Genomic DNA, 25,322 nt, shown 5'->3' on the forward strand with positions numbered 1-25,322 from the left:
ATCGATGGATAACCACAATATTAGTGGTTAATCGGTAGTGCTGCAAGTCAGAAGAATCACTACTTTGGTCACTACTCTTGGGGGAGTAGTGACCAGAAGGGGCATGGTGGGGGACTTCTGGGGTGCTAAGAACACCCTGCTTCTTAAGCTGGGTGCTGGTTACTCAGTTGCATTTGTTGGTGGAATTCACTGAGGCAAGAAGTGGGAGGCAAAGGTTGGTGAGGAAAGGTAGTGGGGCGCTTGGGGTGAAGTGGGAGGGGCATGGTAACAGAGGAGTGTGGAGGGGGGAGGGGGAGTGATGGAAACGCGGCAGTGCCAATGCTAGATCCTTAACATACTCTAAAATTCTCCTCTGGGTCTGAGAAAAATGAGTTTTCGTGCCCCACCCCCGCCACGATCCCACGAGAGATGAAAGGGGAGCTGGCCAACGGGGACAGAGCCTTGCCATGCCGAGTCGCGAAGCCAGACCGAGAGGCCTGGCAGGCAGAGAGCTGCCCTTCCCGGGGCCCCTCAGCCCTTCTCTCAGTTGGGAGTGAGGTGGGCTCAGACCCACCTTCAGATCCTGCTGACCCGTGTCTAAGGCCATGCACACCACCCCGTGCTGGCACACACAGATATACGTACCCATACAGATACACTCGTGTGTGCTCATCCACAAACGCACATGTGAACACACTTCTCGTATATGTGTGCCCTTGTTTATTCAAAGAAGCCTGCATCTTTGCAGGCTCACATATTTGAGTTTGGGCATGGGCGCGCGTGTGCACCCGCACACACACACATACACAATCTTCTCTTCATGGTTCTTCCACACCCAGTTGGTGGGTGATGCCTAAAAAAGCTGTGTGAGTCAAAGACCTTAGCTGGGGAACCACACAGGAGGCCCTTCTCCAGTGGGGAACAGAGGATAGATACAGGGTGCCCCACACCCCTGGAGGCCTTTGGGAGCTGTCCAGTACCCCCCTCTCCACAACAGGATCCTGCATCTTTCCCCACATGGTGGGGGGTAATGGGGGTTGCCTCTGTGGCAAGAAGAAAAGCAGGAAAGTGGTAAACTGGTCTGAAAGGAGAGGCATGGCCCCCATAGGCCACACACCCCCGAGCCTCCTTCCCCAGTCCCCTCTCCTGCCCAGTCTCTACTATCCCCACAATCCCAACTCTCAATTCTTGGAAGAATTCCACACTTCTGTCAGCACCAGGAAAGCGGAAAACGGAGGTGTCCCCTGTGTTTTCGGCTCATCATCCCCCCTACTGCCGCATCTGGGGTGCTTTCTGCAGTGGGGGGAAGGAGGGGAGATGTGGCCTCATGCACTGGGCATCCTCCCCACAGTTGGAGGGCTGGCAGGGATAGGGGCACCTTCCCAAGCTGTGACTCAGACTGCCGGGTATTCATGCAGTGGCCAATTTTGACACTTTGCTCATCAGGGACTCTAGGTCCCAAGAGGTGGGGGAAGGGGCTGGCTTCCACGAGGGATGTCCCAAAGGTGGGAGGGTTGGGGGCCCACCCCCATGCTCCCCTCTGCCCCTTATGCTACAGGAGAAGTGAAGGTAAAAGAGTTCCAGGACCGTGAGATGAAGGACGGAGGTGATGGTGGGTTCCAGATATTGGGGTGTAACCAGGTGACAAGGAGGCACCGGGAGCGAGGGAGTTGGAGAATTGAGATGCCCTGTATTCTGGGAAGCTAATGGACCCGAGAGAGATAAGGAAATTAAAAGGAAGAATTTCCAGACCCCCGGGGAAGGAGTCCAGAGGCAGGGGCAGTGAGGGACAGGAAGGCAGGTTCTGGTCCTGCATGGAGTGACCAGGACTGAGGGGGAAAGGAATTTTGAGGAACCGAGGTGCGGGGTCCCTGGGGATTTGGATGCCGGGTCAGGGAAAGAAGGGAGGGGGCTGAGGCTCTGGGAAGTGGGTGGGGATTGGAAGCGGACGGCCAGCAGCTGTGATGTTTCCGTGTTTCCGAGTTGCTTCCCAGTAGTTCCTCTCAGTTCCACTTCCAGTTGTTTCCAAGCCATTAAATTCTTTCCAGGCGAGATAAGGGTCCCGCCCGTCCCACCCAGGGTGTGTCACGTGGAGGGGGGGAGGTTTAGACGGACAGGAGCAGGGAGAGCCTGGAAGGGGGACGAGCAAAGACGGAGCCCCTGTGCCCCTGGAGGCACCTCTCAGTCATCTCGGCCTCGCTGAACCGTGAGTCATGGGTGCGAAGCTTTCCGCCAAGAACAAGTTTTAGGATTCTCTCTACAGGCTCTGTGCCCTTCCCAGACCTGGGAGTCCTGATCCTGCTCTGCTTCAGCATTTCCTAAGGGCTCAAGACCCCCAGACCCTCCTCCAGCCTAGAAGCGCATGTGCTGCCACCAGAGAGTCCCCATCTGGACGCGCAAAGAAGCTGGAGTTCTGGCTCAGCCGCTCCAGCCGGAGAACTTGGGGTTCCACCAGCATTTTCCTCCTGAGGTTCAGCTGGCCCCTGGTTTCTCCCAGCCCTGGCACCTCCAGAGCCCAGAGTCCCACCTTACCTTACCGACCACCACCTCCACCTTGGTGCCAGCACAGGGTCCTGTCCAAACCCCAGCATCCACTCCTCCACTCCAAGCACCCATCCTCCCAGACGCACCGTCCACAGGGACTCCAGTCCCCAGTGCGTGGTCCTATTCCCTCTGCCCCAACGCAAAAGTCCTTGCTCTGGGAGGCTCTCCTGCCAACCTTCACCTGGGATGTGGGGCTAGAAGTCCCCACATCTCCCTGCCTTTCCCTCCATCTCCTGAGAGCAGTTCCTTACCTGGGTAACCAGCGGCCACAATGCCTCTGCACCTGCTCTGCCCCCGACCTTGGGAAGGGGGCGCTCAGGGCAGGGTGGGTGGGCTTCCCTTGGCAGCCCTGGATGTCCCCTTGCTTGTTCCCTGCAGCAGGGGCTCACTAAGCTGCGACCTGACCGTCGATCTGGGCAGCGACAGGGAGGAGGAGGGAGCCTGTAGCGAGCAGGGGGAGGAGAAGGGGAGGACCAGCATGAGGTCAGGGAGGGGAGCGGAGATAGGGCAGGCCCTCCCAGCCGTCATCACATGCCACCCCTTCTCTCCTCCCTGTCTGGGATCACCGAGTCCCACGACACCCTCATCTCGCCCCCTCCAGCCCTAGTCTGACCTCCCACGACCTCTCCTTATACCATTTTATTCTTCCTCCTCACCCTATTTTTTTGCTCAACTTGATACCCCCCCATCCCTCATGCCATTTCTTTCTCACCCCCACCATTTCCCTACCTGTTACGCCTGCTCTCCGACCCGTTTTCTCCTCTCCACCAACACCCTTCCCCACGGCCAGCCCCCCTCCCGCATCCCCCTCCCAGTTGCCACATTGCTCCAGCTTGGATCTTTGCTGTCTGTCTGCTGCCCAGCACCCACTCCTTCATCTCCACACCTTGTCTCCGGGCAGGGCAGGGGTAAGGGGTGGCAGGAGGAAAGCCCCCTCCCAAGCCTAAATCCCTCTCCAACATGGGCCCCTTTCCAGGACTCCTTGTCCCCTCACCTGTGCCCCTGCCGGCCCCACTGCTTCCACCTGCCCTGTCTCTTCTATCCTCTCGGCCCGCCCCGTTCCCGTGCCGTCTCTCGCTGGCTGTACTGTTCAGTCCACCTTTGGTTCTCAGCTCAGGATCAATGCCCCCTTTTCATTCTCCCACCTCAGCAAATTCCTAGAGAAATGGCAGCTGAGGTTTGTGCACTGCTGGACAAAGGCTTGGCTGAACACTTGGGAAAGAATTTGGGGTTCAGGGGAGGTGGAAGGGAAGCCTCAAAGTTAGGAGGAAGGTTAGGGATGGAGGCAGGGGCAGCTACGGGGTGGGGGCACGCAGGGGGGTGACCTTGTGGACCGTGGAAGGGTGGTGCAGGGGGGTGGGAGCAGAGAGTTAGAGAAGGTCGCTCTGATCTCAGGAGAGACAGGAAGACTGACACCTGAGGACAGGGTGGCAGACACACTGCCATCAGGCTGCTGGGCTCTATCTCTGGCCTCATTGCCCCGTGTGCTCTGCTACCCTGATGAGGGGCTGAAAAGGAGACTTTTGCCAGACGAGAAAAACCTTACCCCTGGGCAGGGGCAGCAAGACACCCCCCGACACACACCCACAAGTTTCACGCCAAGGATAAAGTTCTTGCCACCCAGGCACAATCCTCACCACTGAGGTGTAGACTGGCCAGGTCACAGGTCATGAGTGAATGGGACGTTCAGGAGCCAGCATGTGCCTGATTCTGTCGCTTGGGTTGGGGCACAGGTGTCTGCACCAGGGTCAGATCCCAGTCATGGGTGTGGGGTGTCCCTGGGCCAGGGCAGGTCAGTACCGCATGTGGCTGCGCCATACGCCCCATGACCTCCCGGTGGCCGAGGACAAAGGCTCGCATGGGCTCTCGCGTGGGTGTCCCCGTGTGTGTCCGTGTGTCTGTGAGTATGGCTGTTTTTTTCCTGGCTTTAATGTGGAGGATGAAGTCAGCATCTTGGATGGAGCTGGGCTCGACTTCCTTCCTCTGCTTTGGCGCGAAGCCCCCAGAGCCTGGAATAGGTAACAGCTTCCCTCAGATCTCCAGGCAGGGGTTGGGGGAAGGTCGATGAAAGGGCGGAGGGTCCGAAACAGCATTACACGGAGAGAGCAGACTGCATAGAGAACGGATTTTCTCTGATAGGCCCTGGAGGGAAAGAAGCAAGAGCTGGAAGGATGGCCCTGGGTGTTGTGAAGGCCACTTCTGGGGAGAGCCGGGATGCCCGAGCCAGAGGAGGGAATGCTGGATTCCAGACATTTACAAGCTTACAAGGCGTTTGAAGAAGCCACTGGAGGCTTGACAGACATAATTCCAAGTTCTGAGATAATTCTTATCTAAAATTTGATTTTCACCCTGGCTTTCGGGCTCTTGGAGGAGCTCATGTCCTGCATATGTCTGCATTTTATCAGAAAAGCACCAAGCCTTGCATTGAGCAGATGCCTTGTAAATGCCTGTCAATACAAGGATTGGGAGAGAAGGATGAGGCCAGGGTGTCTGGCAGGGAGCCCCAGCGTGAAGGCAGGGAAGGCCCATGCTCGAAGCTGGGTTGCCTTCCCCGGAGTGTCCTGGGTGATGGGCAGAAAGGCTGGGGTCCCGTGCTCTGGTGGTTTTCTGAATCCTCAGCCCTGGTGTCTGCGGTTCTGCACCCCACCCTTGAATAAGCCTCCAAGTTCCTGTCCTAACCTTAGGAGGATAAGGCATAAAAGGTACAGCAAAGAAGGAAAGGGGAAGCCGGGGAAGCTGAGGAAGCCGGAGAAGAGTAAGGGCAATTAAGGGCAAGGGCCTGAAGGATAGAGAGAGGGAGCGAAGTGAGGCCAGGGGCTTCGATCCAAAGAAGCAGTCCCAGAGAGAAGATAGAAAACAGTTGTACTGGGCTTCCGTTTACAAAGCGCTTTCCTACACTGCAGTGTCTTGTTAATCCCACTTTGTGCCAAGGAAACGAAGGCTCGTTGATGTGAAGGGCCTTGTCCCAGAGACTTTGCTAGCGGGGGTGAAGGTGGGTCTCGGCCCCGGTTTTCTGACTCCAAAGCCTGTATTCCTTCCCCTCCCCCAAGAACAGCCCTGGAAAGATTGGAGACAGGGCAGAAACACAGGAAGGGGCTCCTGGAAGGGCCTGTTTGAGAAGGATGGATGGGTGAGCTGGACTTCTGAAACATCTTCCCGCATCCAGTTATTATGTAGACAGAACTGGAAGAAATTGTCAAGTATAAGGGGAGTCAACACGCCATCACTGCGATTGGGGGGCAGGAGCTGGGGAGGATGGGGAACACGGGGGAGAGAGAAGCCTGGGCCTGAGGCGAAAGATGGGGGAGAGCTGAGAGGCTGGGGCTGAAGCGGGGGCAAGAGAGCCACAGATGGATGGGTGCTGACCCTTAAAACTTCCTTTGCCTGGAGACATGGGTGTGGGGAAAAGGGAGGAGGGAGGACATTTCTATCTTGTGACAAAAGAAAGTCACACAATTATTTTGTTCTCTGCTCTGGGGCGGGTGGGCGCCCGTATTTACCAGAGGGACCGAGGTCGCTGTGGCAACCACACATCTGGGCCCCGGAATCCAGATGTGCTGCATCCAGAAGCCATAGCAGAACGATGAGGCAAACGTGTTGGGCTCTCCAGTCCTGGCCCCGCAGCTGGGGAGAGCACAGAGGAGCGGGGAGGTGAGGGCAGAAGGGGGGCCGGGGGGGAGGAGGAGGGGGCCGAGGTGGGGGGGGGGAAGTCATGGAAGAGAACGAGGAATGTGGACAGAAGAGTGGCCAGGGCAATGGAGAGGGGGAGGCATGACAGGGACGAGGGGAAGGCTCGGAGGCTGGTGGAGGTGAGAGAAGACCCAGAAAAAAAAAGGGAGCAGAGAGCGAGGCAGCGGGGGAGGAAGGGAAAGTCAGAAACAGCGGGAAACAAAGGAGAACAGAGAATCAAGGGTCCACAAGAGATGGTGACAACCCGAGGTGGGTGGAGTGCAAGGAGAGGCAAAAAAGAAGTTCAAAGGCAAGAAGAAGAGAGAGTCAGGGACGATAAGGGGAACAAAAGGCCGATGCTAAGGAAAGAAAGCAGCAGAACAGAAAGATAAAGAGGGCCTGAGCCAGGAAGGGGCCACCAGGCGGTGCAGGAGGGCCAGGGACCAGTGTGCCTACCACAGGGCTGTGGCTAGAGAGCCACATGGTCCTGGAGGGCAGCAGCCCAGACCGACCAGCCTTTGCCTTCTGTGGACACGCCCTTCCCCACACCTGCCCTGACCCTTCCCACCGCCCGCTCCCTTGGCCAAGAGGCTGGGCCCCAGATCACACCACAGTGCCAGCCGCCCCTGGCACACTCCACCCCAGAGGCCCACAGTCTGAGACACGAGCACTTCACTTTCCGGAAAAGAAGCGATGGGACAATGAAAGAGTGATGGGCTCAGGTGGGATAAAAGCGGAGTAGAGGACAGGACGACGTAAACGCAGAGAAAGGAGCAGGGGATGAGCATGTGTCTCCACGGTGGACCCCCCCCCCGCCCCCGCACTGTGAACACCACCTTTCACCTCCCATCAGGAGAGAGGGAGCGGTACCCCCACTTTACAGATGAGGAATCTAAGGCTCACTGTGTGTAAGTTACCCACCAAGGACACCCACTAACAGAAGGCGGAGCAGGGATGCCAACCCACGTGCCCTGCCTCCAAAATCCTTGTTCTCCTGCACTGGCTGCCTGGATAAGGTTGGATGAGGCTCGAGGGACCCTGGGACAGGAAGTGCTGGCGGGGGAGCCAGGGCTGCCCTCTGGAGGGAGGAGAGGCCTAGTTCCTGGGGGCCCTAGTTCCAGGTTGCCATAGTTACTTGGTCTGTTTTCATCCCAAACACAGTAACGGGGAGGGGGGGGAGCCTGGCTGGACACGTGAGGTTCTTCCCCCCTCCTTCAGGCCTGGGCTCATGGCCCAGGCGGCCCCTGTCCAGTCATCTGGGCTTGGAGCCCAGGCCTGGCCCGCACCCTCCCGCTGACCCAGGACACCCCTGCAGGGCCAGGCCAAGGTGATGCTGGACAGGAGCCGCTGACGGGGATCCCCACAGGTTGAGTAAGACCTGGCCCCTCACCCTCTGTCCTGTTCCTCTCCCTCCTCATTTAGAAAGCACAGCCTTTTCTGACAGTCCCACGCTTGTCCTTTTTTTTTCAGCTGGACTCTCGAGCCTCCATCCCCTCCAGTTTAGGGCTAAGAGGTTCCCCAGTGTCCCATTCCCCTCCACACACTGCCCCCTTCTCCACTGTGGTGCCTCCTTTCTGGGCTCACAGCCCCTGGGCCCAGCTCTGTTGTTTGTTCAAGCTGCTCGGTCCTGGAAAGCAAAGGGGGAAAACCTGCTAGAACACAAGGGACCCAGGGAGGCTGCTCACCCTGCAGGGGTGGGGCCCCCTGTCCTTCCTGTTTACCCAGACACATTCCAGGATCCTCGTCCTCTAGGCTGCCACGCCGTGAGACACTCCTCCCCGCTCCCCCGCTGGACGCCAGACACCCCTGTGTGGCCCGGGTGGGGATAAGAGATGACACGAGGCCTGCGATCGTGCGCCCACCCTGCCCCAGAGCCAGCCATGTCTCCAGCGCTTGGTTCTCTGAGGCACTGGCCCTACAGAAGCCCCTTTGCCCCACACTCCCCGTTATGAGCCAGGAAGGCAGCCACCATTCATTCCTTCGACTCCCTCCAAGCTGTTTATTTAAAAATAAAAAAAGAAGGTACGCCCGTACATACACCTGACCCCCTCCACCACTGCGCCATTACTCCCGGGAACTAGCTCCTAAGTGTAAAAAACTGCCCTTGTCCCGCCTGGGGACTAAATCCCCGCCTCCACCCCCCGAACAGAAACAAGAGTAAAGAGTGTACGGGAGCCCACCCTCACCCCCCAGACCTAACTGCACTCAGCACCCTCCAAGAGGCAGGGACTGGGGTTCACAGCAATGAGAGGAGGCCTATATTGCACACAGGGGTGAGGAGAGAGGCAACCTTCTCCTCCCTCCAAACAAGTGCTCAGCCCCCATACCCTGTCTCTGCTTCACCACCTGCCCCAAGCCTGGGGATCAGGAAGATTCGAAACGGTTCCGCTTGGTCCCCCCACCCCGCCCCCGGGTCTAAGTCAGTGTGCGTCAGAGGTCAGGGGTGATTGAGGTAGAGGGGCTGACGGGCGGCCTGGCTGGCCTGGCTGGCTGCAGAGGCTGGCAAGGGGCCACCTGTGGCATTGCCCGGGGTTGAGGCTGGCTGTTTTCGGAGCGAGGGGGGCACTGTGGAGGTCTTGATGTGGATCACCCTGGTGTCCATGACCTCACACTCGATCTGCATCATCTCCTCATAGTCCCCCGGGGGCCCCCGGCCTGACAGGGTCTCTGTGAGAGGGGAGGGTTACGGAAGAGGAGAAGCGGGAGGCACGGGGTGGGGGGTGGGAGGTTGGAAAAGGAGCAGAGGAAGGGGAGCAAAGGGCGATGGCAGGAGGCAGGGCCCAGCGGGAGGTAAGTGAGAGGGGAAGGATGGAGTGGTTGCGGGGAGAAGGAAAAGAAGCGGGAAAAGAAGATGGCAGTGATGGGTGTGAGGTCACAGGGGAGAGGACATTAAGAGAACAAAAGGAAGTAAGACTCCAGACGGTTCCCAGCCCAGCCCTCTGCGCCCAGCACCCCACGCACCTTCGCCTAGGGAGGACCCGCACCCTCAGCTCCCTCCCTCCTGCCTCTCCTGGGCTTTCTTTTTCTCTCCACCCATTTCCGGCTCCTTCTTGCTCAAGCATCTGGCCTCTCTCTGGAACCCCGCTCCTCTCCCCATTTCCACGCTGACGCTGACTCAGCAGGCTCTCCCCACTGGAACTCTCCCCTCCTCAATGTCAGGGCCCCACCCCATGGCCGGGAAAGAATTACCATTGGGGGCCATGGCAGGCATCACCAGGGACATCTTGGGCCGAGAGGTCTTGTTGTGGCTGATGGCTGGGAGCAACAGGTGGTCCTGAGAAACAGAGGGGCCAGGACCAGAGGGTGGAGGAGAGGAAAGGACAGGCTCCCCGGCCCTACTCTACAGCCCCAACCTGCAGGCAGACTGCCAGGGAACCCGGGGCGGTGGGAGGGGGCCAGGAGGAAAGACTCACCCTTCGGAAGGAAACAACGTAAAGCGTGTCTTCCCGTCGGTCGATTGCATCCAGGAACTCTGGCTGTGAACGGTCTGGGTGGCGATACAGCTGCAGTTGGCGCGCAGTGTCCCTGGGCGGGTGAGGGGGCAGGATTCGTAAGGAGCTAAGCCCAGGGCCCAGTTCTCACTGGGGGAGGGGACAAGGATGGGAGAGAAAGAGACAGGAGGTCCCCAGGGGAGGAGGGAGGCATGATGCCATTGGTGGCAGTGATGACAAGCACAGAGCAGTTCCTCGGGGGTAGAGCTCTTTAGCACTTAATCAATAAGCACCCCCCCCAAGACTCACCTTTCTGGGGGCCCAGGGGATTGGGTGGGGACTGCTGCCTTAATTGGAGGTGACTTCTTCCGTAGCTGAGACTTCTGGAAGGAGAAGTATCTAAGGATTTGAAGAGGGTGAAGGGAAAAGGGAAAGAGACAGACGGCCCCTAGAAGCTGACGCCACCTCATACCCACCCTTCCACCACCCCAAACCCCCACAGTGAGAGGCCCACAAAATCCCCTGGACATTCAGCCCTTGTCTGCAGGGGGCTCCCCTGAACCAGCGCCACCGCCTCCTACCTGCCTCTCCTGGGCCCTCTGGGGGATCTTCCGCCGGCCCCTCTGGTGCCGCTGGACCCAGCCACTCAGCTCGTCAGCAAGCCTGGGAAAGCAGAGGGGGGGGGCACCTCCGTGCCAGGCCAAGACTCCCACTCTCCTCGCCCACGCACAGAGGAGACAGGGCCCAGAGAGCCAGTGCCTCAGCCAGCGAGGACAGCCAGGCCATTGGCGGAGGGGCCTCGGGACAACAGGGAAGACACCCCAGTTGTGACTCCCCCACACCTCAAGGACTCAGTTCGGTTGAAGTGCCGGCAATCAGAGGAGAGGAAGAGCTGGTCCAGGTCTCTCAGCAGCAGCTCCTTGGCGGCCCCAGGGAAGGCTGTCAGGTTCCTGGTGTGAAGGAGGGAGGAGGTGATGACCAAGGCTGCCCGGCACTGCCCCCATCTTCAGTGGCAGAACAATGCCGGCTCCCCACAAAATGGAGAGTTAACCTTGAGGGTTGGGGAGACCCACTCAGCACCTCCAAAAGAGGGGCCTCTGGAGTTCCCATCGTGGCGCAGTGGTTAATGAATCCGACTAGGAACCATGAGGTTGAGGATTCGATCCCTGCCCTTGCTCAGTGGGTTAACGATCCGGCATTGCCGTGAGCTGTGGTGTAGGTTGCAGATGCGGCTCGGATCCTGCGTTGCTGTGCCTCTGGCGTAGGCCGGTGGCTACAGCTCCGATTCGACCCCTAGCCTGGGAACCTCCATATGCCGAGGGAGAGGCCCAAGAAATAGCAACAACAACAACAACAACAAAAAAAAAGACAAAAAAAAAAAAAAAAAAAAAGACTAACACATGAAAAGAGGGGCCTCTGCTCACCTGAAACTTGGCCGGCCTGCAGGGCTGGGCTGGGGCTCCTCCAGGCCCTGGGAGGGCCGCCGGGGGGGCTCGGCTGGCTCCTGTGCTGAGAACTCCAGCAAGTGTCTGCGTGGTCGAGGCTCTTCTCTGCTCGTCCGAGGAGAGATGGGTGCCGGCGGAGGCTCACTGATGCTGCGGGCCGGGGAGGACGGAGCACAAAGAAGAATCCCAGCTTTACTGAGGGGCTGGTTCAGAGTCAAGGCTCTGCAGACATCCACCTACTCCCAACCTGTTCTATAAGACTACACCTCTTCATCTGCAGGATGGGAGGAGAGGGTCCCTACCCACAGCGCCAGAAAACATGAGGAGAGCAATGTATTTGCCTAGGGTGCAGAATTCAGTAGGTGCTTCAAAGTCACCATTTTTAGCCATCTTCTCACTACCATCTACTCGAGGACATAAGCATGTATGAAAGAAGTGATAGAACAAGGGCCAGGCTGGACGCACCATCAGTGATAAGGACACCAGGGCTGTCTGTGTGCAAGTGGAATCAAAGGGACTGTGCCAAAGCAGGCAATCAGGCTCCATCCAGAAGGTTCCGGGGGGGCAGGGAGGCTCTCACCTGACGGGCCCGAAGTTGAAGGCGATGAAGAGAAGGAAGACCATGACGCAGACCACCTTCCTGTTTCCAGACCCCAACCTGAGCTCGCTGTTCTGCGGAGAAGAGAAACAGGGAAGCCAGTGAGGGTGAGTCAGCCCCAGGCTTGGGCTCCTGCTGGGCTCCCAAGGACAGCAGGTCCCACCTCGGCCAGCAGAGCCTCCAGCCGCCGGCGGAGGGCAGCATTCTCCCGCCGGAGCTGCTGGTTGTCGGCCAGCACGGCCTGCAGCCGCGCCTCCAGCCCCTGCAGATACTCCTTCTTCTTCCTCCGGGACTGGCAGGCTGACTCCCGGTTCTTGATCATTCGCTGCTGCCGCTTCAGCAGCTTGGCCTGGGATGAGAGAGGGTTGGAGAGGGAAAGAAGCCCCAGGACTCATGACCCCAGGAGGCCACCCGCCCGCCTTTCGAACCCCCACCCACGAGGCCAGAAAGGGCGTCTCCCCCTGCACTAGACCACTGCAGGGAAGGGCCCGTCTCTCAACCACCCCTAATCCTGTGGCTTAGAGCCGAGCAAAGTTAGACTATAGGAGGAACTTCCTCCATCCCCGTTCTCGGTGGAACCGCAGCTCCTTTCCTTGATGAGTGACCTTCCTTCTTCTCAATTCTCCATTTTAGGACCCCAAGTTTAAGCCTGCTATCATTAAGGAACAGCTGACCCGGTCTACCCCTAGGAAGCAGCTCCCCTCTTCCGTACCACAGTAGGACTCCCCTGCTTTTGCTGTGCTAAGACCACCACCATTGGCAGTGATGGCAAACCTAAGGATCCTAAAACCACAGAGAGTCGATATTCACATTTAAAAGGGGTCCACTCTGACCTTCGGAATCGTCTCATGGGCCTGCTTCCTCGCTTTGTGCTCCTTTTTCAGTCCACAGTTCTCTCCGATGACAGTTCTCTTCCCTTCCCTTCACTGGCCCTGCTTCTCCCTTCCCAACACTTACATCCACCTCGGGTGGGCAGGAGTTCCCAGGCATAGGAGCCGGAACAATGCTCTTCCTCTCAGGCCGTGGAGCAGCGGGGGTCGGTCCCTCAGGCTGGACTCGAATAGCACCTTGGATGAGGACAACTGGGGACACTGGGGCAAGGGGACAGAAGGATTTCAGAGAGCTGACAGTCCACTGGCTGCCTGTGTCCACACTCACAGCTGAGCACCCAAGGATCGGGAGTCTCACCAGCTGTGAGCACCCTGAGAAGGTCAACCCAGTCCGCCTCCTTCTCTCCTTCAGTACCTGGGGGTGGCTGGACAAGGGGCTGCAAAAGGACAGTGGTGCTGGGAGGCACAGCTCTGGGTGGCATTGGGACAGTGGTTATCACCACAGGTTTGGGTTGCAGCGGTGGCTTCCGAGTGGGCAGAGCTTTGCCTAAAGGAAGGTAAAGGAAGGGAGGAAGGTCAGGACTCTAGGCCTCTTACCAGGGACCCCAGGAGTCAGGAGGCCCCCTCACCTGAGGAGCCATCGGAGGACGGGCCCATGGTGATCTGGACAGCTCCAAGTGCGGGGCCTGGGACATCCCGCAGGAGACACCCTTGAGGGGACGGGGACTCTGTCTTCACTTCTAATACTTCCTCCCCTATAAAGGTCTGCGTGGGGCATTCCAGAAGACATGCAGTCAGGAGGAGTGCTGAGGAGGAGCTGAAGAAGATTCTCACACCTCTCAGAGTCCGGAGGAAGAAGGAAGGGGTTGCTCACCTGGTTGGGGGACTCTGCTGAGAGCACGGACGCCTCCGAGTTGATGGAGGAAGATGGAGAGACAGGCTCTATCTTAATTTGGACATCTGCAGGACGGCAGCATGACACAAAAGCTGGGTACCAGGGATACATGAAGGAGAACCGGGCCACGAGGGGGAAATGAGAGACACTTCTCTTTGTACCCAAAAGGAAAACTATCCTGCCTCAGAAGGGCAGTGCAGAGGAGGTGAGCCCAGGGAGCTGCTAATATCTGACTCTCCTCAATGACCTCTTTTTTTCTTCTTCTTTTTAGGGCCATACCCACGGCATATGGAAGTTCCCAGGTTACGGGTTGAATCAGAGCTGTAGCTGCCGGGCTACACCACAGCCACAGCAACAGAGGATCCGAGCCATGTCTGCCACTTACACCACAGCTCATGGCAATACCAGATCCTTGACCCACTGAGTGAGGCCAGGGATCGAACCTGTGTCCTCATGGATGCTAGTCGGATTTGTTTCCACTGAGCCCTGACAGGAACTCCTCTCCTTGGGCTCTTTACCCAGGTCTCCCTTTCTCCTCCCGTGGTTTTTCATCACTGCTCAGGTTCCCTCAGGGCTGTCCTTGCACTTCGGCCCTCCCCCCTCTGCCTCCACACCTTGTCCATTCACACAGAGGAGGCCCAAGCAGGGGGACCTGGCAGCATTCATACCCAGCCAGACTCCTGTCTGCCTGGATTTCCACCTCAGCCTGGCTCAGTGCAATCACACATCTCCATGCCGACAAATGCTGAGTCTGCATCTCTCCCCTTGACGGCTCCCCTGTGCTCTGATCCTGACTTCCAAGCTGCCTGCTGGTCACTTCCATTCTCACGCCTCACCGTTCACCCAAATTCAACTGGCCTTAAACACGGCTCACTGCTTGTCCCTTCATACAGATTCCCTTCCTACTCCGTCAGCCTTCTAGGCACCAAATCTGAGCCTTCACGGCCTCTCTGAAATCTCTTGAGGCCTGTTGATTGTTCTGTGTAGGTGAAGCCATCTGAGGGCCAGGTTCATCCCTCAGATCAACTGTCCACTCCTACCTTTGGTCCACAGCATGCATTTTGGCACCTAATCATATGACTGCAATCCTGCTATTTCAAAATTTCAAATCAACTTATATATGTAGGAGTAGGTAATACAGTCATACAACACAAAACCCCAAAGAAACAAAGGAGAATTCAATAAAAAAAAAAGGTGAATCTCCGTCCCTTCCTTGTCCACCAGCCACCCAGATCCCCTTCAGAGGCGACCGTTGGCACTATTAGCCATTCATTATAACCCTCATGAGACTCTCCTAAAGCAAGGACTATGTCTTAGGCTTCACATCTATTAAAGTGATGGGTAAAGTATGGGCCCTCAATCCATACCTAAATAATAGGGGAGAATCTGACTCCAAAAACATTATGCTTGGCAAAATCATCAACAACCTTTTCACTCTTATAGACTTTTCTATCTTTAGTTTGTCTGTCCTCTTTGTAACGTTTCACTCTTATAGACTTTTCACTCTTATAGACTTTTCTATCTTTAGTTTGTCTGTCCTCTTTGTAACGTTTAATCATGTGCTGGATATAAGCTGTTCATCTCTCCAAACTCACTCTCCATCCTTCCCTGCCCTGCGGCCCAGGAGGGAACATGAATGGGTTGCATCATGGGGCTCTCTTGCCTTCCAATTCTGGTTGACGTTCAACAAAAACCCTCAAGAAGTCACTTTGAAGTCAGTAGTCAAGGGAGCGCCCGTCGTGCTCGGCAGTAACGAACCCAACTAGTATCCATGAGGATGCAGGTTGGATCCCTGGCCTCACCCAGTGGGTTAAGGATTCAGTGTTGCTGTGAGCTGGAGTGTAGGCCAAAGATGCAATTCAGTTCCCTAGTTGCTGTGGCTGTGGTGTAGGCCGGCAGCTACACCTCCGATTGGACCCCTAGCCTAGGAGCCTCCATGTGCCGCGCATGCAGCCCTAAAAAGACAAAAAAAGAAATCAACAGTCGACACACTGAATTCATCAAGCTCCCTGAGACCAGGGGGCTGCTGCTTCTGCAGTCTCTATCCAGCCGTAGGGAGCATCACCCGCCGGGGGCTGCTCCAGCCAGAAGCCTAGCACACCCTTTGACCCCTACCTTTCTTCAACACCCAGAGGTTCACTGCAGCTCCTCCACTCTCATTCATTCTTTCTCACATCTGCCTTCATCTCAGCATCTGAGATGTCTTATTTCATTAACCTGTAATCATCTACCCTAGAATTACCACACCTTACTTGGCTTTCTCCCCGCCCACACACTACATGATTCTTTAAGTCAGTGCGGTGCTTCTGTGTTCTTCATCTCTGCATTGCCAGCACCCTGTCCAGAAGCTGGCATGGAGCAGGTGCTCAGTAAATGTAGGTGATGAATAAACGTATGAGTAGATAAACTCAGTAACACTTTTAAAAATAGCACAAATGATGTTACTTGCACAGTCTAGAAATTGGGTATGTGTGTTCCAACTTTTCCGTATGTTTGAAATTTATCATAAAAAAATAAAACCCCAGGGGAAAAAGCAACATAGATATAAATGTCCACAACCTTTTGAAAAATGCAAAACCAACAGGAAGTGAAATCTCACAACAGATTACCAGGAACAAGAAAAGAAACAAGGGAGTTCCCCTGTGGCTCAATGGTAACAAATTTTCTAGAATCCATGAGGACACAGGTTCCATCCCTGGCCTTTCGAAGTGGGTTAAGGTTGAGGCGTGAGCTGTGGTATAGGTCGCAGACATGGATCGAATCTGGCGTGGCTGTGGCTGTGGCATAGGCGGGTAGAGCTGCAGCTCTGATTCAAAGCCCTGGCCTGGGAAGTTCCATATGCTATAGGTGTGGCCCTAAAAAGCAAAGCAAAACAAAACAAAACAAAAAAGAATCAAAAATCATCCCTCTCTTTCAACACTGGTTTTGCAATTTTCTAAAATTCTCCATCCTGCTCCTGGCCTCTCTCCTGGTTATGTGCCATCTGTCCTCCCTATTCTTTCCTCCTTGTCCTGCTGACCACCCTCCACCTCCTCATAAACACACACACACACGCTACCTTGCTAAAGCCTGGGGATGACAGGCTGTCATTACCTGAGGGATCATCAGAGGTGGGGCCCACATTGATCTGGACGGTTTCAAAAGGGGATGTTGGATCATCTCCCAGAAGGCAGAGTGGGGGCGCCAAGGACTCTGTCTTCACAACCAGCACCTCCCCTACACCAGAAGCCTGGGTAAGAGTGAGGGTGAAGCAGGGGGGCAGAAACAAGGAAAGAAAACAAAGGACACGTTGAGGGTAAGAGCAAGAACAAGAGCTTTAGCGCTAAGAAGCCACCCATTACTTGACATTCTGGTTTGAATGGTATTCACCATTCTCCCTAAGCTGCCCCCGGCCCCTTGTTCTCCCTTTCTACTTTATTCTTGGGGGAGGTGACAAAGTCTCATATTTCAAATACTGCCTTAGAGTGGACAATTGCGTCAAGAACAGTTCCAGAGGAGTTCCTATTGTGGCTCAGTGGTAATGAACCCAACTAGTATCCATGAGGATGCGGGTTCAATCCCTGGCCTTGCCCAGTGGGTTAAGGATCTGATGTGGCCATAAGCTGCCGTGTAGGTCACAGATGCAGCTCAGATTCCGAGCTGCTGTGGCTGTGGTGTAGGCCGGCAGGTGCAGCTCTGATTCAACCTCTAGCCTGGGAACTTCCATATGCCCCACATGCAGCCCTAAAAGCAAAAGCAAAACAGTTCCAGAATACTCAGGAGTTAACAATCCTTTTCTTCTCAGCCCCACCATGTCTGCCACCTATTTCTGTGTATCAGAAACTCCAGAGTTCCTATTGTGGCGCAGTGGAAACGAATCTGATTAGGAACCATGAGGTAGCAGGTTCGATCCCCGGCCTCGCTCAGTGGATTGAGGATCTGGTGTTGCCATGAGCTGTGGTGTAGATCACAGACACGCTCAGATCTGGCATTGCTGTGGCTCTCACGTAGGCCGGCGGCTACAGTTCCAATTAGACCCTTAGCCTGGGAACCTCCATATGCTGCAGGTGCGGCCCTAAAAAGGACAAAAGACAGAAAAAAAAAAAAAGAAACTCCATCTTCAGTTCTAGACAACCAGAGTGGTGATGTGAAAATGAGGATATGAAAGAAATTGCAAATGCACAAAAGAAGCACCCCCCCCCCAACCGGGACTCATAACACACAAATCATTCCACCAGCATCTATAGGTGAAGGGATGGGAGGAGAGTCCCTGCCACAGAAAGTAGGAGGGACAAGACTCTCTCACCTGGCTGGAGGGCTCTGTGGAAAGATGTGATGCTTCAGAGCTGAGGGAGGAGGAAGAGCAGGGGGAGGATGGCTCAGACTTCACCTGAAGATCTGGGGGGAAAAGAGTAAGAAAATAACCGGGAAGCAGAGCCTGACAAAAGTTTGAAAAGTACCCAAGGACATGGGGTAAGAGCCCCTCACTGGGGTGAGGAGGAAGGAGCACACATAAGAGATCAAAAGGGGGGAGTACACGGGCACTCGTGTGAGAAAACGAGGAACTGCATAGTTGCTGGGAAACAATGGGAAGATAACGGTTTCTGAAAGGATGAGGGAATCACAAAGGGTGTCTTACCTGGGAAGATAGGCAGAGGGTCCCAGGGGGGTTCGGGAGGGCTGACATCCATCCCCAAGTCCAGGGAGCTGCTGCCAAACTGAACAGGAGAGGGTATTAGATGGCAGGAGTGTGAGGCTGAAGGGATGGCTCCGGATGAGCTCTGGCCTGGGCATAAGCCCCAGTTCTGAGACCACTTCCACCCACCAAGGGTAAGAGTCAAGGCCAAGGCCCGGGGAGCGATACCGGGACATCTTCCTCCGGGCAACGGAAAAGCTGCGTCGGCTCCTCGGCCACTTCATCCAGGCCGGCGTACAAGGTGCTGTCTGCAAGAGGGGCGGAGGGTCAGCGGAGTCGTCCGCTAGCGCAGCGTTCGGAACCCCACACAGCCCTCGCCCCGTCGCTCACTGCCTCTGCGCGGCCAGATCCACCGCCCGCCCACTTGAAAAGTGATCCAGCCAGAGAACTCCAGCCCCTCCTTCCCCGACCCCGGAACAACTCCATATTTCCGCAGGGAGGGGAGGTCTGCCCCAACTCCCGCATCTCCCCGAAAGCACCACCAGCCCCCCTGTTCCGCCTTCCTCAGGATGATGGATTCCGTATCTGTCCAGCCTTCCTCTTTGGGCCTCCGCTTCCTCCTGCGTGCCTCAGGGGCACAATATGCCACAGCCCCCTCCCCTCCCCGAGGCCTCACTCCGCACACCCCAGTCCTCCGGGCTCAGCAAGTTGTCGGTGAAAAAACGCGTCGGGTCCGCAATCTCGCTGAGGAGCATCAGCTCCGCCATCTTTCCCCCCCACCCCCCAACCACGAGACAGTTCCCAAGGCCCGCCTCTCCCATCATCAACTAATCGGCTGGCTCCTCAAAAGTGGGGGAGCGCCCCGGAAGCTCTCCCAACCAGTAAGAGACCTGGGTATTGAGCACGTGAGACAATAGAGGCGGTGGCTGTATAGGACCGGCCAATAGGAGCGCCCCGGAGGCTAGCACCTCCGCAATACCAGGCAGTGAAGTTTGCGCGTGCGCCAAGCCGGACCCAGCCTGAAAGCGCCTAGGAAACGTAGGTAGCGGGTTTTGAAGGTTCGCCGTCTCCCCCAAACAGTACTGAATTTAGAAGTTTAGATAGCTTGTGTTCATCTTTGGAGATAGATAAGCCCCGCAAAATATACCACACGTGACCATAAGGCTTTTTCATGGTAAAACGGTAAAGAGGTACATATACTAAGACCACTGCTACCTTCCCTAGGAAGGCAAAAGCTGGTAAAAGTATGTGGGTGAAATCCTCCCACTGGCCCCTCCCCCCAAAACTCACAACATAGACCACAATTCACAGGTTCCTGTCTCTTTTAAGGTTTAACTTTTAATTAGCCAAACATCTTGCGCAGTCCCTGAGCCAGTCCTGCATCTTGTTTCTTCCCCTGAATGATCACCTTTCCCAGCTCCTCCTGGGCTGCCCGATTTTTGGGGTCTACTGCCAGCACTTTCTTGAGGTCAGCAGTTGCTTTGTCCAGGTTCCCAAGAGCAGCCTGGGCAACCCCCCTTCGGTACAAGGCCTTTAAATGGCCAGGCTCCCGCTCCAGCACCCGGTCACAGCTCTGGGCTGCCAAATGGGGCTGCCCTAGCAGCAACTGACAGGCAGCCAGATTGGCATGAAGGACAGTTCGTTCTGGAGAGCCAGGTGGAGGTAAAGTCAGCAGCAGCCGAAGAGCCCGTCCATAGCATCGGGCAGCCCCTTCAGGGTTCCCAGCTCTAAATAATTCTGTGCCCCGTGCACGTTCTTCCCTGGCCAGGGCCTCCTTTTCGGTGGGCTCTAGCTCCCAGGAGTCCCGGCCTTGAGTGAAGGAGGCCAGTTTGAGCCTGACAGGAGGTCCAGAGCGCCCAGGGAGCTGAAGTTCTGCCTCCTCACCTTGACACATGGACTCCAAGCACTTCTCTACAAGCTCTCCCCAAGTTTCCTCCCTCCATGGGCCTAACCCCATAGTTAGCTCTGTCCAGCCCTCTGGCAGCCCTGACCCCAAAGGAAATCCCAAAACCTGTACCCGGCAGCGGGAGCCCAGCTTGGGTTTGTCCAAGCCGTGGCCATGGATTAGGATCTTTTTGACAAAGCTCCCATCGGGGCAGTACCAGAGTTCAGAAGCTTGAAGGGGCTCTGGCATCTCACTGGCTGGTCCATGAGATTTATCAGAATCTCCTTCACGTCCAACGGCCAGCTTTTCAATTTCTTGAAGATTTTCTAGAATTTGGCCGGCTGGATCTGGGCTCACTCTCCCCTCAAGAAGTTCAGTAGAAGGGTCTTGGGGCTGCTGCCTAATCTGAGTAGTTGAATCAAGGATCTTCTGGGAGTTCTTTTTCCATCGTTGTTGCGGTTGAGAAATGTTCTTCTCTCCCAGTGGACTGACTGGTGGCGTCTCCATTTGGGTACCCAGTCCCTTCCACCGTGGGTAAACAGTTTTGGTCAGAAAGGTATGGATCAGATTCAGATCAGCACCTGATTAAAAAAGAAAAAAAAAATCAAAACAATGCTATTGGCAGGAATCTTATTTAGACTTCTTTTCTGTCCTTCTGGGATCCAGGCCTCCGGTCCTTAAAGTTCTCTCTTTTTTTTTTCCCCCCTCCTCAAAATCTCTGTCGGATTCGAGCCTACCTCCCAACCCCGAACTAATTCGAACTATAAGTTCCACAATTCCCTGCGGCTTGGGCCACTGTCCCAACTACGGAAACCCGAGCGAGTCAAAAAGTACCTGGGCGGCCGAAGTGCCTCTCCTGGTGGCGGTAGCCCGACCATTCGAATCACCTCTCCTTCCGAAGCTAAGCTCTACTGAGCACTGTCATTAGAGTTTTGCTTCGGGCGGAGAGGACGGTCAGGGGGAGCAGGGGACAGCTGAGGAGAGACACTAACGGCTAACCCTGGAGCCCGCGTGAAAGCGAATCTACTCAAGTTCCCGGCAACCAATCGGGAGGAGGGAGAGGTCTGGTTAGCCCGCCTTCTGGACGTGACATCATTTCCCTCCCCTCCCCCAGCAACCGGGAAGCTCCAGGCCTTAGCAACCGAACTAGGCCAAATCGAACTGAACTGGGCGAGGTCGAGCTAGCCTGGCTATTGAGAGTTAAAGTCTGGAGAAGGCCTGGAGTGGGAGATTGGGGCGAATGAGGATAGGGTGGGGAATGGTGGAGCTGGTGGTGAATGATAGCGGTAGCGACGAGGGCCCGCATGGCGACTTCAGGCCCACCTGTGCTATTCATATTGGTAGTCTCAAGGCTCCCAGCCAATCAACCTGTCTGCTCCTTCGCGCATTCAATCCAGGGTGCTACCAAATAAACCCTATTTCTCCCCAGCCTGTCCTATTCCCTTGGGGAACTACCTGAGGCTTGCCTTACCTTTCCCCTCTTGTTCATCAATGCCTTTAGAAGTCTTCTTCCTCAAGAAATCTTGGTTTTCAAACTTCGATGTGCATACACATCCTCTGAGGAACTTGTTAAATGGCGCCTTCTGAATTAGGAAGTCTAAGATGGGGCCTGCAATTCTGCATTTCTAACAGGCTCTTGGTTGCTGCTGCTCTTGGTCCCACCCCACTTTGAATAACATGATTCTGGAATAACTTCATCCCATTCTCTTCACCCTTTGGTCTGTGCCCCTTTAGTTTGTCTTATATTTTACATATATAACTGGTATAACCTGCTCCACTGGAAGTGTCAGTGGAAAACCGGTCCTCCTCTTCCTAGTGAAAGGTGCTGGTCCCTCTGTGGTTCAGCCTTGCTTGCCCAACTCCCTGCACAGGCTGGGCCACCACAGTTCTGGAAAGGAGAACCCCACTCTCAGTACCTCATTTTGGCTCCCTCTCCAGTCTGCTCTGTAACACCCCACCATTGTGCCCCAGACTATAAGAACCATGCCAGGACAGCCAGGAGGGGAGGTAATTTCATCATTAGCTACAGATTTGTGCCAAAACAGTCCTTTTCGTTTTGTGTTGAGCCTCAGCTCACTAACCTAGACTTTTTTTCCTCAAGTTTTATTTCTGGGTTCTGTGCCAGAGTAACCTTAGTCCACTGTGACTAAGGCTGAATACTCCGATTCGTGGAATCCTTATGTTCTTATTGAAAATTAATCTACCTTTTCTCCCTCCCTCTTCCCCTTTCTATTTCAGAGATTTCTGGCAAAGGCAGAAAGTCTAGAATAAGTCACAAAAGATGTGATTACATCCTATCCCTGGACAAGGGTCGCTAATTTGTATTATGTGTGCCTTAACTGAGAGGTCAACTCCAATGACCCTTCAAAGAATAGCTTCTCTCAATTAAAAGAAACTGTACTCTGCTACGTGTATTGCTTGCTGTTCTGTATTCTTAATTACTGTACTGTATTCTTACTATTTAGTGTGTATATATTTCAGTTCCAATACATTCCACAGTTTGTGGACCTTGCCTCTATTTCTTTTGTGTTTCATTGCCTTCTATTCATTCATTCAACAAATATTTTGTTGAGGAGTTCCCAACCTAGTTCAGCGAGTTAAGGACCCAATATTGTCTCACTGAGAATGCAAGTTGGATCTCTGGCCTCACTGAGTTAAAGATCTGGCATCACCACTAGCTGCAGCTGTAGGTCACAGCTGTAGCTCAGATCTGGTGTTGCTGTGGCTGTGGCATTGGCCTGCAACTGCAGCTCTGATTCAACTCCTAGCCTAGGAACTTCCATATGTCACAGGTGCAGCCTTAAAAAAAAAAATCATTGAGCACCTGCTTTGTTTCAGAGGCAGGATGCTGGGAACTGAGGATACACAGATGTTTGAGACAGAACCAGTCTAGCCAGGGAGAAGTAATTACAGTGGTATGGATAAGTGTGAGATGCTATGAGAGGGAATGAGGGATCAGGGAATATCCCTTGAGGGTGAGACATTTTGCTGCCATCTAAAATATGAGTTTTGGGATTCCCGTTGTGGCTCACTGGGTTACAAGCCTGATTAGTATCCATGAGGATGTAGGTTCGATCCCTGGCCTCGCTCAGTTGGTTAAGGATCCAGAGTTGCTGTGGCTGTGGTGTAGGTCGCAGACATGGCTTGGATCTGAGTTGCTGTGACTGTGACTGCAGCTCTGATTCGACCCCTAGCCCAGGAAATTCCATATGCTGCAGGTTCAGCCCTGAAAAGCAAAATAAAATAAAATAAAAATAAAGAATGAGTTAGAACCGAATTCTGAGAGCACACCAATAGACCCCCAGACTGAGAAACACTAAATTAAATGGTCAAATTTGTCTCTTTAAGTGACCCTTTGTTACTATTGTAACTATATATAAAATAAACATAGGTAGACATTCCCACTGTGGCACAGTGCGTTAAGGATCCAACTGCAGAGGATCTGGTAGCCAAGGAGGCACCAGTTTGATCCCTGGCCTGGGAACTTACACATGCTGTGGAAGTGCAAAAGTTCCATTAAAATGAAAGCACAGGAGTTCCTGTCCTGGTGCAGTGGTTAACAAATGAGGTTGTGGTTTGATCCCTGGCCTTGCTCAGTGGGTTAAGGATCTGGCGTTGCTGTGAGCTGTGGTGTGGGTCACAGACACGGCTCGGATCTCGTGTTGCTGTGGCTCTGGCGTAGGCTGGTGGCTACAGCTCCAATTAGACCCCTAGCCTGGGAACCTCCACATGCCGTGGGAGTGGCTCAAGAAAAGGCAAAAAGGCATAATTAATTAATTAATTAATTTAAAAAAATGAAAGTATAGGAGGAGTTCCTACCATGGCTCAGCGGTTACCAAGCCCAACTGGAATCCAAGAGGACAGGGATTCAATCCCTGCCCTCGCTCAGTGGGTTAAGGATCCAGAGTCGCTGTGGCAGCTGTAGCCCCAATTAGACCCCTAGCCTGGGAGCCTCCATATGCGTCGGGTACGGCCCTAAGAAGACTTTAAAAAAAAGAAAAGAAAAAAGAAAACAAATTTTAAGTATTATAAGAGGACTGAGAAATCCCCAGAGAAGACATTCATGGATCTGTAGATTCCCCCAGGTCTCAGCTTGAGAAACACAGGACTAGGAAGGAGCCAAGATGTGAAAACTCAGAAATGGGAGATTCCATTGGCTGTCCCCCCAAAGTATTACCACCTGAATATTGACTGACTCACACTGCTGCTCTCTCCCAGTTCCTTACCCCTTGAGTCCTAACATGATAGGGTCCTGTTCTCTGGAGAACATCACCAAGGAATCAAAAAGAAGGGGAACAAGCCCAGAGGATTACATCCCCCGGCCTGGCTGGAGAACGTGGAATCTCAGAGGACCTGGCCCTATTCAGCTACTCTCCTTGCCCTACCCTGTAAGGGCATTATTTTGCCTTCATTAAAGATCTCATCTGGTGGTGGAACCCAAGGAGAGGTTCGAGAGCTGGTGCAGGTAATTTGTGGGATGGCGGTTGTTCCGTGTTGTCTCAACACACAGAGAGTGTGTGAAAAGGGGTGAAGTAAGATTCTGTAAACAGATAGAATAGAGGGGATGCCCAGAAGAAAAGAACCAGACAATAGCTTTTTAACATGAGAAGCCATTTTAGGTCTAAGCCATTTTGTGATCTAAGCCTGGCCACAATTCTTGCCCTTGAAGAGATCTCAGTAAATAATGGTCTTACAGGAACAATGACTGTTGCCAAGCAAGAGAAATAGCAATAGCACAGATAATAAATCTGTTGTAAATACTCCCAGTTTTGTTTCAATGGTAAGAATCAGCCAGAAGCACTTTCTTGAGTTGTTCTGCAGAATTTAACTGTCCCCCGCCAAACACTCAACTGCTGAATCAACTTGAACCTAAGTGATGCTGATGTTGATGTTTTCTGACCCTCATGACTTCAATCAACTAAAGCTTGGAGTCTATCGACCTTTGCTCCAATTCTGTGCCGAATTCTTTTCCGATCCAGCCCCTTCATGAGTATGCATGCACCCTGGCTTAAAACTTCCCCAGTTTTACTGTTTGAGAAGACAACGCTTTGGCGAAGATCCCTGATGTTTTCCTTACTTGCTGCAAGTAATAAATGCCTCCTTCTCCCGTTCTTTGGCTTAGGTGTATCTTTTGGCTCAAAACCACCAAGAGGTAAACCCGGTTTTCAGGTTAACAATTCTTTTCTTATCCATTCAGTGATCCTTACTGAGTACTCAGAATTAGTCAGTGAGACATGGAGATAAATACAGAATGACCCATCAATTGTCCAACAAAAGTAAAGAGTCATAGTTTAAAAAATAAAGTCCAGATACAAGGGCAAAAGTGATATGTGGCCGGGATTTATTTCCAACTGCGAGTGACCTTAAAAGGACTCCAAATGGTTGATTTGTGCCTTGGAGGATGACCATAATTTTTTTTTCTCTTTTTTGG

The 25,322-nt window shown here is 54.2% G+C and overlaps 3 protein-coding genes across 57 annotated transcripts in view; all 3 read right to left on the bottom strand.

Moving 5' to 3' along the window:
• The window catches only part of TNXB (tenascin XB), a 59,572-nt gene extending 56,613 nt beyond the window's left edge, over positions 1 to 2,959 (bottom strand). For 2 of the 4 annotated variants that reach the window (XM_084966770.1, XM_084966769.1), the window contains exon 1: positions 2,775 to 2,959. The gene's annotated coding sequence lies outside the window, so the exon portion shown is untranslated. 4 annotated transcript variants of the gene reach the window in all.
• ATF6B (activating transcription factor 6 beta) lies at positions 680 to 18,819 on the bottom strand. 50 transcript variants are annotated; one of them, XR_014808859.1, is made up of 21 exons: positions 18,692 to 18,802; positions 18,235 to 18,314; positions 18,010 to 18,088; positions 17,677 to 17,768; positions 16,485 to 16,620; positions 13,371 to 13,456; positions 13,126 to 13,261; positions 12,912 to 13,043; positions 12,624 to 12,757; positions 11,830 to 12,015; positions 11,649 to 11,740; positions 11,048 to 11,218; positions 10,466 to 10,573; positions 10,205 to 10,286; positions 9,933 to 10,006; positions 9,606 to 9,717; positions 9,382 to 9,466; positions 6,024 to 6,147; positions 4,161 to 4,532; positions 3,518 to 3,680; positions 680 to 2,964 (listed from the first exon to the last, which is right to left on the bottom strand). XR_014808859.1 is itself a non-coding variant. In XM_084965987.1 (19 exons), the coding sequence occupies exons 1-19, from the start codon at positions 18,771 to 18,773 to the stop codon at positions 2,718 to 2,720; spliced, it is 2,238 nt and encodes a 745-aa protein (XP_084822113.1). In that variant the 5' UTR covers positions 18,774 to 18,802; the 3' UTR covers positions 680 to 2,717.
• Positions 18,820 to 19,324: 505 nt separating this feature from the next.
• On the bottom strand, positions 19,325 to 21,615 carry FKBPL (FKBP prolyl isomerase like). 3 transcript variants are annotated; one of them, XM_021098042.2, is made up of 2 exons: positions 21,363 to 21,615; positions 19,325 to 20,472 (listed from the first exon to the last, which is right to left on the bottom strand). In XM_021098042.2, the coding sequence occupies exon 2, from the start codon at positions 20,396 to 20,398 to the stop codon at positions 19,349 to 19,351; it is 1,050 nt and encodes a 349-aa protein (XP_020953701.1). In that variant the 5' UTR covers positions 20,399 to 20,472; positions 21,363 to 21,615; the 3' UTR covers positions 19,325 to 19,348.
• Between the last annotated feature and the right edge of the window lie 3,707 nt (positions 21,616 to 25,322).

The sequence above is a fragment of the Sus scrofa genome, chromosome 7 (genome assembly GCF_054392235.1).
Source record: "Sus scrofa isolate SSC_HxYL_T2T_F1_AM1 chromosome 7, Sscrofa_HxYL_maternal_Yorkshire_Landrace_v2.0, whole genome shotgun sequence".
Classification (NCBI taxonomy): domain Eukaryota; kingdom Metazoa; phylum Chordata; class Mammalia; order Artiodactyla; family Suidae; genus Sus; species Sus scrofa.

What these genes read in the sequence shown, in the direction of transcription:
- ATF6B (XM_084965978.1), bottom strand. Translation starts at nt 18,773, where the DNA reads ATGGCGGAGCTGATGCTCCTCAGCGAGATTGCGGACCCGACGCGTTTT. An exon ending in CACCTCTGATGATCCCTCAG is followed by an intron (nt 13,484 to 16,484) that starts GTAATGACAGCC and finishes CCTGGTACCCAG; the next exon opens with CTTTTGTGTCATGCTGCCGT. An exon ending in AGAGGGCCCAGGAGAGGCAG is followed by an intron (nt 10,040 to 10,204) that starts GTAGGAGGCGGT and finishes TTTTCCCTTCAC; the next exon opens with CCTCTTCAAATCCTTAGATA.
- FKBPL (XM_021098042.2), bottom strand. Translation starts at nt 20,398, where the DNA reads ATGGAGACGCCACCAGTCAGTCCACTGGGAGAGAAGAACATTTCTCAA.